General features: G+C 40.4%; 1 protein-coding gene across 5 annotated transcripts in view; it reads left to right on the top strand.

Annotated features, from left to right (window-relative positions):
* The window catches only part of LOC111156825 (sulfatase 1), a 176,605-nt gene extending 166,880 nt beyond the window's left edge, over positions 1–9,725 (top strand). For all 5 annotated transcript variants that reach the window (XM_022517920.1, XM_022517919.1, XM_022517917.1 and 2 more), the window contains one exon: positions 7,380–9,725. In XM_022517920.1, coding sequence (XP_022373628.1) covers positions 7,380–8,164 — 785 coding nt within the window. In that variant the 3' untranslated portion in view covers positions 8,165–9,725. The remainder of the gene's footprint in view (positions 1–7,379) is intronic.
* The last annotated feature ends 3,990 nt before the right edge of the window (positions 9,726–13,715 follow it).

Raw genomic sequence — 13,715 nt, 5'->3', positions numbered from 1 at the left:
AGAAGGAAAGGGAGAGAGAGAATCTCAAGCAGACTCCCCACCAAGTGTGGAGCCAGACGTGGGGCTCAACCTCACAACCCTGAGATCATGACCTGAGCCAAAATCAAGACTAGGATGCCCAACCCACTGAGCCACTCAGGCTCTCCCCAGGATATCTTATAAGGAAATCTGTGACATCTGTTGGGTGGTCTTACCTTTGATTACTTGGTTCAGGTGTGGTTTGCTCAGTTAATCTACTATAAAATCATATTTTTTCCTTTTTTAATTAATAATTTATTCACTAGCTTTGGATGATTTTATCATTCTTAATCATTTTGATGACTGCAAAATGATGATTTTTTTCCAACTTCATTATTGTTGCTACATTTCTTAAGTGGTACTCTACCACAAAGAAGAAATTGCCCTTTTCTCATACATATGTAGACATCTATGTATAGCAATAAGGATTCATAGACCCTTATTTCATCCCACGGATATCCCTTTGCTACCATTCTTTATTTTGATCAAACTATCCCAGTTTTGGCCAACGGTGTCCCTTCAGATGTCCCTTCAGAACTTTTGGGGTGTCCCCATTATCTTTTGAGCACTCCCTTGCTTTGGGGCCTGTATTGCAGGTTCCCTTTGTAGTTTCACTCCCCTACAACTGGAATCAGCCGTTTCTCCAAAGAACCCCAGTTCCTTTTAAGTGCGGACTGGCATTTGGACCCAAGATCTGGGTTTGAGGTGCGTAAAATTGCTATGGAGGCATCTTTGTATGTAGACCCTTTGGGTGGACAGAACTAAAATACACACGCACGGATATTGACAGCCATTCCTAGATATATTACAAACCATATGTTCATAATGATACCTCTAATTCTAACTCAAAGGATCAAGGTTCATTCTAGTCTTTCTAGTTTCTATACGGTAACTTCATTTTCCAGCTTTGAGAAGTCTAGTTCCCATTATCCTCAAAGGATTAACTCATCTGTTAAATGCTACAGCACACAGAAAGCAATTTTAGAATTGCTAGATCCTACAACAGTAAACACAACCCTGCTAACTAGAGTTCAGTATATTTTTCAGGTCTTTCTGTCTTCAGAAGGAGCAAAATAGCACTGTGTTTGAAATTACTGGGGCTAGCTCCCTGCTACCTCCCCCTTTATTGTGGTTATGTTACTCATTTGAAATAGACCAAAGTTTGTTTATTTCTGTCTGTATTTCCATTTTTGGTTCTATTTTTTCCTCATCACTGCTAGTGTAATTTTCTTTCTCAGTGTGTAATACTTTAACATAGTTCCAAAAGTCAGAAGTGCCAAAAGTATATAGAGAGAAATGTTAGTCCTTCCCACCACCTCTTCCCACACGTGCGCTGTAGGTAACCAGACTCCTCAGTTTTTCCTTTACCTTCTTGTGTTTTTGTTGCAGTAGTAAGCAGATGGTGATACCTGATTTCTTTTATTTTCTTACACCGAGGATAGCATACAATATAAACAGGATTGCACTTGGTTTCTTTCTCACTTAAAATATTTTCATTTTAAAATCTATCCTCTCCCTGAGTTCATAGAGATCTTCCCATTCTCTTTTCACTTCTTCATAGTAATCTACTGTGTGGCTGTTCCATAATTTATTCAGCCACTCTTTTATGTATGAGCATTTCGGTTCTTCTCATATTTTGCAATTCCAAATGGTGCTGCAGTAAAGAGCCTTGCGCAAATATGTTTCATGTTCTTGAGGTTATCTTCAGAATAAATTCCTAGTTGGAGGATTACTGGGTCAAAGTTAAATGCCTATATGGACCTATTAAATACTGCCAGATTTCCCTCCATGTGGTTTGTACCATTTTGCATTCCCACCATCACTGTATGACTATCTGCTTTCAACAGCTGTCCAGGTTCTAAATTTTTTTTCCAATTGAATGAGAAAGAAGGGGTATCTCAGTATGGTTTGAATTTGTGTTGTTCTTCTTATGAGTAAAATTGAACATGTTTTTGAAAGTTTAAAGGCCACGTTACTTACTTTTGTAGATTATCTGGTTATGTCGTATGCCCACTTTTTTATATGGTTTTTGAAAGAATTATCAGGAAGAACTTGTATCTCTATGATGATGAGTCTTCTATCCAGGAACGAAGGCTATATTTCCACCTGGTTAAGTAAATTTCCAGGTCTTCCAGGAGCTTTCTGAACCATCTTCTCATAGGTTTTGCACAATTCTTGGTACGTTTATTCATAAGTATTTTATCTTCTCTGTTATTCTTGTGAATAGGGTTTTCCTCCATAATTAAACCCTCTTTGGGGTTCTCATTCATGTATATGAGGGCTACTGATTTCTATATATTAATTTTATATCTTGCTACTTTAAAAAGTATTTCTATTTTTCAGTTAATTTTGTCATTGATTCCCTTGAGTTTTCCAGATATACTTGTCATACATTTGTGAATAGAAATAGATTTGCTTCTTTTTGTCTAAGATTTTATTTATTTATTTGACAGAATGAAAGAGAGGGAGAGCATGAGAGGAGAGAGGGTCAGGGGGAGAAGCGGACTCCCTGCTAAGCAGGGATCCTAATGTTGGGACTCGATCCTGGAGCTCCAGGATCATGACCTGAGCTGAAGGTAGTCGCTTAACCAAATGAGCTACCCAGGTGCCCCAGCTTTGCTTCTTTTCCAGTTTGTTGGTTCTGACTGATCCCTCCTGTCAACTTGAATGAACTAATACTTCTAGTACAGTGTTATCTTGTTGCTGATCTTAGTGAAAATGCTTCTCAGATTTCCCTGTTAAGTGAGAAGGCATGTTTCAGAACTAAGTTGTACACATCTTTACATGTTAAGGAACTAACCATTGAATTTTTTTTTTTTAGTGTTTTTATTACTAATGAATGTTGAATTTGTCAAAGGCCTTTTTCAGCATCTATGGAGATGCTCAAATAATTTTTCAATCTTCCAATATGATATATTATATTCTAATATGATATATTTTATTCCAAAGTTATTCTATTCTAGTCTGTTCTATTCTATTCTATAGATCTTCAAAAATGATATATTATATTAATGGATTTGCTAAGAATGAGCCAACCTTTCATTCCTAGAATACATTCCATTAAGTCATTGTGTGTTATTTTCTAAATTTAATATTGAGTTCTCTCCAGTAATATTTTACTTAGGATTTTTGTATTATATTAATAAATAATACCAGTCTGTAATTTTCTTTTTGTTTGCACTAGTGTTACCTTTTTAGGTATCATATTAGTTTTCTATTGCTGCTGTAACAAATCACCCTACTGTCTTAAGCAACACAAATTTATTCTTTCATTTTTAGCAGTCGGAAGTCCAAAATGGGTGTAACTGGTCTAAAATCATGGGGTAAGCAGGTCTGTGTTCCTTCCAAGAGCTCTAGAAAAGGATCCCTTTCTTTGTCTTTTCCAGCTTCTGGAGGCTCCCTACATTCCTTGTCCAGGGCCCTCCCCACCATCTCCAGAGTTCGTAGTGTAGGTCTTCAGATCTCAATCTGTATATGTCTGTGTGGGCATGTGCAAGCATGTGTCTCAGACCCAGGCTTCCGAGCTCGCATCTTCTCACTCCCCTGCCTGTTTCCCTACTAAGGACCTTCGTGGTTACATTGGCCCCATCTAAATCCTTCAAAATTATCTCCCCCATATCAACATAATTGAAATCACATCTGAAAAGTCCCTTGTGCCATGGAAGGTACTAGATCTACAGTCTCTAAGATCAGGATGTGGCTATCTTTCTTCCTACCACAACTAAAAATGTTATAGTTGCTTTATAAAAAGAGTTTGGAAACTTTCTTTGATTTTTCTATGCTTTGAAACAGTTTATCTAGTGTTCAGATTCTCTTCTCCTTGAAGGCTTGGTAATATTCTCCTGTGAAACCATAGGGACCTGGTGCATCTTCGTAGTTTCTTAATAACCTTTCTTTTCCTTCTTTGGAAATTGTTTTATCTAAACTTTCAATTTCTATTGGGTCAATTTCAATAAACTACGTTTCTGGGCAATTATCTCTCTTATCTAGGTTTTCTAATTCATTTGCTTTGAGGTCTACAAAATGGCCTCTTGTGTTTTAAGTTCTGCATATCTCAATGATTATTTCTCCCTTGCCATTTTTTTTTTGTCATTCAACAAATTTATTAAATACCTACTAACTGGTTTACAATTCCATTTTTTTTTTATTTTTTATTAACATATAATGTATTATTAGCCCCAGGGGTACAGGTCTGTGAATCGCCAGGTTTACACACTTCACAGCACTCACCATAGTACACACCCTCCCCAATGTCCATAACCCCACCAACCTCTTCCTCCCCTCTCCCCCTGGCTACCCTCTGTTTTGTGAGATTAAGAGTCTCTTATGGTTTGTCTCCCTCCTAATCCCATCCTTTTTCATTTATTCTTTTCCTACCCCCAAACCGCCCAACGTTGCATCTTCCCTTCCTCATATCGGGGAGATCATATGATAGTTGTCTTTCTCCAACTGACTTATTTTGCTAAGCATAATACCCTCTAATCCCATCCACGTCGTCGCAAATTCCCTTGCCATTTCTTATTTCGTGTATATGAACTTTCTCCCTTTTTTCTCAAATAGCTGAACTAGTGATTGTCTGTTTTGATACTTTTGTAAAGAACCAGGATTTTGATTTACTAGTTAGGTATGTCATTCTTCTGTTCTCTACCTCATTAATTTTTGCTTTCACCTTTCTCATTTCCTTCCTGGTGCTTTCTTTTGATTTACATTGTTCTTTCTGCAGAAAGAAAGAAAGAACATCTTCTTTCTTTTTGAGTTTGGTGTTTAATTCATTTATTTTTCATGATAAAAGTGTTTAAGGCTAAGAATGCTTTAAACGATGCCTAAATATAATGCCTTATGCATCATAGTTTCTAATAAACAGCATTTTCATTATCATTTTTTAAAATTCTGCACTTTTAGGTTTCTATTTTCCTTTTCACCCAGATGACCTCAGCTTCCAGGACAAAGGGCTTTCTTGTTGTTTTAATGTTTTTAATTTCTAGTTTTATTGTATTGTGTCAAGAGTGTTTGTGATATTTCGGTTTTATGCAATTTACTGATTCTTTTTTTGTGACCGAACACATAATCAAGTAATGTGACTTTCTATGTGTGTTTGAGAAGGTGTGTCTTCTACCCTTGGAATATACTATTGGACACATTTAAATGAGAACTACCTGACTGATTATATACTCAGGTCTTCTAGATTCATACTTACTTTTAGTCCACTTGACATGTCTTAGATTGAGTATCACTTATTATTATGTTTCCACATATTTCACTTTGCATCTTTTACAGGTAGTTTCTTCTTTATAAAGATGGTTGTCTTCCCCTCCCGCTTTGGAACTTTGTAGGATTTGCATTTTTGTCCTATTGGTTGCCTTTGAACTTAAACGTTTTTAATGTCCCTAGTCCCTGTTTCTTATTTAACCTTTTATTATCTCATTGGTCAGTTTTCAATGGAGTTCTTTGACTCCCAACTATTATTTCAACTCAGTGAGCTTCTCTTTCAACTTCTCTATCTTTCCTCCCATTTCTAGTTACATTATTTTTACTTTGTCATATAAAATGTATACATTATCTCTCGAACCTTCTCCTATCTTTATCAGACTCCTAAATCTGATAAGTACATTAAACGCTCACTATCAATCCTTTTGCTCCAGTGATTTCTTGGTTGGATAAAGACTGCTCAAGAAGAGCTGATGTGGACAGTGTTCTCTGCATTCTTACATTTTAATTTTTAGGCCTGTTTTTCTGTAACCTTGATACTTGAAGAAGAGCTTGGATCCTTGGTTTGTACTTTAATTTCTGATTTAAAATGGTTTTCATATCCTGAGGTGCTTGACTGAAAATATTTAATTTACTTGGCAGTGTTGTATTGTGATTTTCTTCACTTTATGGTTTATTTCGTAAGGGGATTTGGCATTTTCATAAGATGATAGATTTTGTTGTTCTTATTTTCTATTTTCTTTTATAACAATTTTGTATAGATTTAAGCTGTTTTTCTTAATTTCATAGATTTCAAGTATTTACAAGATCTCTACTTTAAGAGGATTCTTTCTAGTGGGTGTATCCAAGATACTTTCTTTCTACTATTTTGTTTTATTATTATTTAGGGATGATGATAGGGGAGGTGGTGTGTTTCCAATTTCTTCTTTCTCTTTTTTCCTCACAGGATCTGACATTTCCCCTCTTTTGCTGTCCTTTTCCCTTATCACCCAGTTTCCAAAGGATGTTGCTTCTTGCTTTGTGTCCTTTCCTCCCTGCCTTTCCGACTGCCACCTTGATTCATACCCACTTCTGAGTCTCTTCCTCGTTGTCACCACTGCGGTTTACCAGGATTCTTACAGTCTTTTCTACATCGGGTCGACATTCTTTCCAGCGATGGCTTCAACTCAGTTCTTGGCTGCGACCTCATTTCCTGCTTCTCTCGTCTGTCCTGTTTTCCCAAGGCTCGTGCCCAAAGTGTGACAGACAGCTCTGTCGAGATTCAGTTTTAACTTTCTTTTTTTTTTTAACTTACAGGTCATTTGAAGATTACATAATTTTCTATCTTCTTGTTTACTGAGAGTGTGGGTTTTGTGTAGTTTTACGTATTCTTCCTGTTGGTCCGTATTGCTTGTGGGTAGTTGATCACATTAATCTAGGCTGCCTCTTTCTAAATGGTACTTAGACATAACAAAAGAAAAGATGCTATTTTCCACAGGACTGGAGCCACCTTGGTGTTGTAGAAAGATCTGAGAGAGAGAAAGCTGGTGTGTTCTTTGTACACTGTGGAAACCATTCAAAGATTGACTTATCTAGAGCATAGAACTTTTAGGGCAAAAACAAAATCAGAGAGGCAGATTCAAGCATCAGATTTGAAGAGTTCAGTTGCAGTCACGTTTGTTTTTATACGCAGTCCCAGGGAGCATAAAAATGTCTGACTAAGCATCGCCTGTTCATTAAAACCCTTTCAGATTCATCATTCACCCAGTGACCCGGTAGGTAGTAAAGTTTCCATCACACAACTATTCCCGCATCTGACAGATGAGGGGTCGAAACTCAGAGAGCCTCACTCACATGACGTCCTGGTCACAAAGTTGACTTGAGGAGAGCCAGGAGTAGAACAGCAGCCCCCTGACTGATGATGCCGTGCATTTCCAGCACCAGCTTCACCTCATCACAGAACTTTGCCCTTGTTTGAACTCTTTGCAATTTTGTGTTACTGTTCAGTCGCTTCTGTAACCTAAGTCCACTCCCTGACAACAAATGACTAGGGGAAAATAGTCTTCAGCGTTGTATTTCAAATTGATTTGCCCTGTTAAAAACAATGTAAGTTGCTTGTCCAATGAGTAGGAAATACTTTCTCTACTAATCTACCTCCGTCTCTCTTTTCACAGAGGACAGTTATGGGATGGATGGGAAGGTTAATCTGCCCAGCCTCGGGGCCGATGTCAACTGGCAAGGTCTGGAGGATTTATACAGTGTGAACGAAAGTGTCTATGAGTACAGACAAAACTATACACTTAGTCTGGTTGACTGGACTAATTACTTGAAGGATGTAGATAGAGTATTTGCACTGCTGAACGGCCACCATGAGCAAAATACAACAAATAAGACTAGGACTGCTCAAAGCGATGCGTTCCCGGCTGGATCTGCTGAACTCTCGGTGCCGGGGGAGGGGGCTTCCGCGGAGTCCGACGAGGACCCGAGTCCTAGCGTTGGGGAAGCGCCTCATTGGACCCTGCCCGCTGACCTTCCAACCCTGCATTGGAACCAACCAACATTCAATCCAGACACGAAACTTGAATGGAATAACGACATTCCAGAAGCGAGTCATTTGAATTCTGAACACTGGAGAAATCATAAAACTGAAACGTGGATGGAGCACGAAGAGGGAAATCATCCTGAAACCGACTTCAGCGGCAATGGCCTCCCGGAGCTGGTCCTCCCGCCCGGCCCCCGGCTGCTGCCCGGGAGCTGGCCACCGCGCGAACTGCCCCGGGCTGGCGGTCCAGGCGAAGACGTTTTTGAAGGTCAGCAGCATCTTTCGGGGCCCGCTGATGTGGATGCCGTTCATCAGACGATCGACGCGTCTGCCGGGCAGCGGCCCGCTAACCCCCGTGGCGAGAAGCGGATGTTGAACAAGGCGAAGAATGGCAAGACGGGAGCTTACAGAGTCTAGAAGGCAATGCCTCCTTTCCACTCTCCTCCAATTAGCGGACATTGTGACCTTACCCTAAACACAGTATTTTTGTAACTTTTTATTAGGAAACTAACAACGATGATCAGGACAGCCAACATTGTACGCTACCCCAGGCACACAGGCGCAGAAGTCAGCGTCCGCGCGAGCAGGAGGCCCGCGGGGACTCGGCGTTGTAATTCACCATGTGTCAAGAATAGAAAGAAAGGTTGACTTGTGTGTGTGCGTTTGTTTGTTTGGGGAGGACTCAAACAGTGGTGTCTTTTGAAAGTGATAGGGATATGTCTATACAAATATTATCCAATCAAGATGGCTAGAATTGTACCTTTCTGAGTTTCTAAAACTCGACGCCCTCCATGAATTTGTCAGCACACTTTCCACTGCCTGCATAATGTGGTTTTGATTCCGTTTTTAACCACTGGACCTTTTCAGTGCCATCACGTTCAATGATTTTGCACTTTGAGATCAGAATGCCATGTCTGTTTGGTTAGTCATTTTTTTTTTTCCTTCCCATGGGTATTTTCATAGTCTCACTGGCTTTCAGTGTGACCACTGGGAAGCAGACCCCAGGAATGACACCCAGTACGGATGACATATTGTTCAGTGTACGCTTTTGCCAGAAACACATTGCATGCGTTTTCCTCGACTTGCTAAAATTGATTAGCAGAAAGGCATGGCTAACGATGTTGGCAGTAAAAATAAATAAATCAACAAAACCAAGATTGCCTGCTCTCTCTGTGCCTAGCCTCAAAGTGTTCATCTTACGCTTCAGATTGCTGAATTTTTATTATTTTATTAACAGGATAAAAGGACAGACGACTTTTTTTTTTCCTTTCTATCTTTGTTTTCTTGACCTGGCAAGTCAGGTCAAGTGTAGAGAAAATATGCTTAGTCTTGAATTTGTATAAGAAATCTTTTTCAATAAAACAAACTCATGAATGTTTCATCTCTTAAACACACCATATGTGTTATATGATTATTTTTAAGGACTTCACCAAGTTCTGATTTTTTTAAAGGCATAATTCGAGACTGCTTTTGAAATTCTGTATTCTTGAAAATATTCTTGTTATGTATTAGATTTTTAAATACCAGCAAAAGGATTACCTCATTGAGAGTTACCAGTACCCTAGCCAACTTCCCAAGAACTTTTTTTTTTAGCTTAACAGTGATTTTCTTTCTATTTTTAGATCATTCAAATGCATAGGTAAATTATGTTTTCTTTAAGTGTTTAAGGTAAACTCTTTTAAAGAAAATTTAATATGTTATAGTTGAACCTTTGACAACTTTAAGTCTTTATCATAGACTTTGTACATATGTTAAAATTAACTAGCTCTTTATCAGATGTGTGTGTCACCAGCTGAATGACAGAAGAAACATATTTATGGTCATGAATGATGTACTTTGTAAAAAGGTTTCAAGTTATTAGGAAGCATACTGTGTTTTTTAATCTTGTGTAATATTCTGTGATACTTTTATAGAACAACTCTGGCTTCGGGAAAGTCTAGAAGCAATATTTCTTGAAATAAAAGGTGTTTAAACTTTACCTGTTTCAGAGAAATGAGCTTATTACCAAGTTTTTGGGTGACACCCATTCTTTGTAGGTAAAATTGAGTCCTGATCTCAATGGACATGGTTGAATATTGGCCACATTTGTAAAACTGCCCCAAAGTCCATGTGTTCTAGAACATGCTCCGATTAACAATTTCAGTGTGGATTTGCCTCCTCACTTTGGGGAGGCCATGGCAGAGGCAGCACAAACTGGCTCCCCATGACGCGCCCCTTGGTTACATAGACCCGGCGTTTGGTTGAATGGTCTCCGGTCACCATGTTGACATCTTTAATGATCTTTGAACAAGGAATCCCACCTTTCCTCATTTTACCAGACCAACAAACTATATACCTGGCTCTGGGCAACACAGATAGAGTTTCCCAAAAGCAAGAGGACAGATCCACTGAAGGAAGGCTCAGTTCACTAGGGACAGGACCATAGACTTTGATCAAGACCCAACCACCCTCCAGTACTTCAGGTTTTTCCCAACTGACAAATGCCATATACTTCTTTCTGCTCCAGATTTCCTGAGGAGCTGCTTTTTCTGCAGGTCCAGGGGCTGACAATCTGTGAAATGTCCAGAGACCAGAAGGTTAATAGGAAAGGGAGAAGAAACTAAAGCAAAGGACTTCTTTGAGATCTGTTAACCCAGTCCTGAGATAACTGAGGAAACCATCTGTATTAGTTTGTGAGGGCTACCATGACAAAATAGCATAGGGGGGCTTAAACAACAGACATCTATTTGCTCACTGTTCTGGAGGCTGAAAGTCTAAGACCAAAAGGCTTTGGTTTCTCCTGAGGCCTCTCTTCTTGGCTTTCAGATGGCCACCTTCTCTGTGTGTCCTCACATGCCTTTTCTCTGTGCGTGTGCAGCCCCGGCCTTTGTTCTTACAAAGGAAGAACACAAAAAATGCCAGTCATATCAGATGGCGGCCCACCCATATGACCTCATTTAACTGTAATTACCTCTTTAAAGGCCCTCTCTTCAAATACAGTCACGCTGGGGGCATAGGGATTCAACACCTGAATTTTGAAGGGCATAATTCAGTCCATAACACCACAGATTCATCAAGAGAAGAGTTTGAGATAGTAGTGTTGACCAAAGGCACGTCATTTTGCCTCCCTCCTTGATCCTTTCCCACAAAAAGTGACTAAGCCAATGCTGCTATCCCGGAGAAAATTCCATTTTAGTTCAATTCAGTAACTATTTATGCAGTACCTACTATGTGCAGGGGCATGAAAGAGACATTCAGATTTTGAAGAGTGCTTCGAAATTCGCTAGTTGACTGACCTTGTTTGACCTCTGAGGAGCTGATGCCCAGAGGGTTAAGCTGATTCCCCAACAGCCCATTTCCTACAGATTTAAGAGGAAGAGGTTTACAGAGGCAGGGCCCGCCCCTCTCCACTTTCTTCATTTACACACACACACACACACACACACACACACACACACACACACCTCAGATCAGGGAAGGGAGAAGCCATAGTGAAACTCCATGTAGGAAAGAGTAGTGGAAAGAACAATGGACATGAATTCTAAATTTTACTACCTATGAGCTGGGGAAAGTCGCATAACCTCTCCTTGACTGTAAAATAAGAGATGTGAAATGAGGATGGCAATTACATCACCTCTGGGCTTTCTTTTCCTAGAACATGCCCAGGGAAGACATTGCTCATGCATGAGGACACCCCCGCATGAAGCCAGAGCACTTGTACCCTTAGAATCCTGCCCAACACAGCCGGCTACACCATCGAGTTGGTAGTGAAGTGTGAGACACAAACCTACTGACCATATCCAAAATAGGTAATATCTGAGGCTCCTCCCAGCCTTCTTTAGAAAAACAAAATAACCCTCTCTATGGGGTTTTTGGCTAAGAGAGAAGGAATGAAGCTGTAACACTCCTACCCCATGCCAAATGTCCCTAAACACTTTGCCCTTCTGAAAAGAGATTTTTAAATGCCTGTTGTTCAGAACTTGCTTTAGAGCTACCCTGATCTCAGATATAAGAAGGTCTTCAAAGTCCCCCAATTCATCTAATTCTGCTTGATATTTTCAAATTTTATTTGCTTGATATTTCAAAATCTAGTTGGAAACTATTTTCAAACTTTTCAAAATTTATTTTAGCAGAAAACAAAGACCTTAGAGCAAATAATACCTCCATGTGGTCCACCACCCTGGTTCATTTAAGCCCCCATGGTCTCTCCTTGAAGCTGCTGGGAAAGCTGTTATGGCACCCTAAGCCCCTTCCCCTCCCCCTCCAACTCCACCCCACCCTGCACTTGCTGTCTCTCACCACCTGCCTCAGATCTCAGCCTCCTGCTCAGAAATGTTCGGCGATTTTTGACACGCACACTCTCCCTACCGGAAGCTCTAGCCTTCCATCCACCTATCCGCTCCCCCTCCACCTCGCCTGTCACGACCAGCTTCCCCCAAATTAGCTCCACCTTCCCAGTTCTGAATTCCCCACTTCAACCGGTAAAAATCTTATCCACTCTTCAATTCCCATATTTTGTTTTCCCTTTTATCCTAGCAAACTTTATCTTTTCTTTCCACGTAAATTTTCCTCAACGCCCCCACCTCTTGGACACACAGTATCTCGACCATTTTTTGCTTTACTTTTCCCCAAGTAAGAGAACACGGATATTGTACCAACTCTGAGGTCGATGGAGTGAAAATGACCAGCCACATTCATGGCCTTGCCGTTTGCCCCTAAGAAACCTGCCTAAGGCAACTGTTGTTCATACTGGTCTAATTGACTCACCTTCCTCCAAGTTGTGTCGTTGATGCTGAGGACTTCACCAGCACAGTACCTAGGTCCTCAGATCGAGCCCACTATGGTGTAAAATAAGCAGAGAAAATAACTTTCAAAAAGCAGATACTTCCTGTTGAGACTAGGGAGTCCCTGCTCCCCGATGTCAGGGAAAGCACTGCAGAGGGTTGGGAGACAAAGGGAGCTACAAATGTTGAGGTCTTTTGTGCTGAGCATTGCCTCACTTTTCTGATAGCAAATGCATTTAAGTGGTGGACAAAGGTATCTACCCTCTATTCTGAATTTCTAGCCCCTACACCAGTGTGCCTCCCAGGACCCAGGAATTCCGAATCTGTGTCTTCTACCCCCGGTCCTCTTCCTCATTATCCAAACTCCAGCCCCAACGGCACAGGTGACCCAGAGCCAGGATGGAACCAATCCAATTACTAATGGGTTTCAGCAGAAGAGGACATGTCACTGCCACCCTAAAATGAACATGGTCACAAAAAGCCCCATACAACTCAAGCCCAAGAACTGGAAGGGATGAGAGGTTAGTAAAGCATGTAATTTCCATAATAACCATTAGGTGTCACTCTAGTGCAACTCATGACAGGCTTCCTTCCAGCCAGGATGCGCCCCTGGCAAAGCTGCCATTTCATTGATTTCTGAAGTAGCAGCAGTACATTTAGACGAGAACGCAGCTAGAACAACTTGATCCATGGCAAGCTTGCTCTTTCTTTGGTACCTAGGATCTTGGCCATTTACCTAGGATCTTAGCCATTCCAGAAGACCAAAGAAGGGTTTTAGCTTTCTACTGATGTGTATTGGTATTATGAGTTGGAACTGCATCAGACTTTGATGTTTAAATACAAAAGTCAACACCAAATATTGATCTCCTTGCTCTCCAATGACTTTGCACAATTAAAAATGGGGTTTTTGTTCCCCGCCCCCCCCCCCACCGGCCCCTATGCCAAAGCTACAGAGGCTGTCTTCACTCAGCTGGCAAATTTTTAAAAGAAGAAAAGAACTGGATGCTTTTTAACAGCTCTTAAGATGCTGAGGTTGTACCAAGTCTGGAGCTAATGCTGCTGCTGATGAGTGGCCACATTCATAACCTTTCCTCTCTCCTCATTTCTTAAAAAGAAACTGTCTGGTGTGTCTCTTTCAGAAAGCCCACTATCTGGAATGATTCTGCTGTTCCCTTGAATGTGTGAGATATTTAAGAGAGTCGAGT

This window comes from Enhydra lutris, unplaced genomic scaffold, assembly GCF_002288905.1.
Source record: "Enhydra lutris kenyoni isolate GAN:26980312 unplaced genomic scaffold, ASM228890v2 scaffoldscaffold49, whole genome shotgun sequence".
NCBI lineage: Eukaryota > Metazoa > Chordata > Mammalia > Carnivora > Mustelidae > Enhydra > Enhydra lutris.
This window is presented reverse-complemented; position numbering and strand designations above follow the sequence as displayed.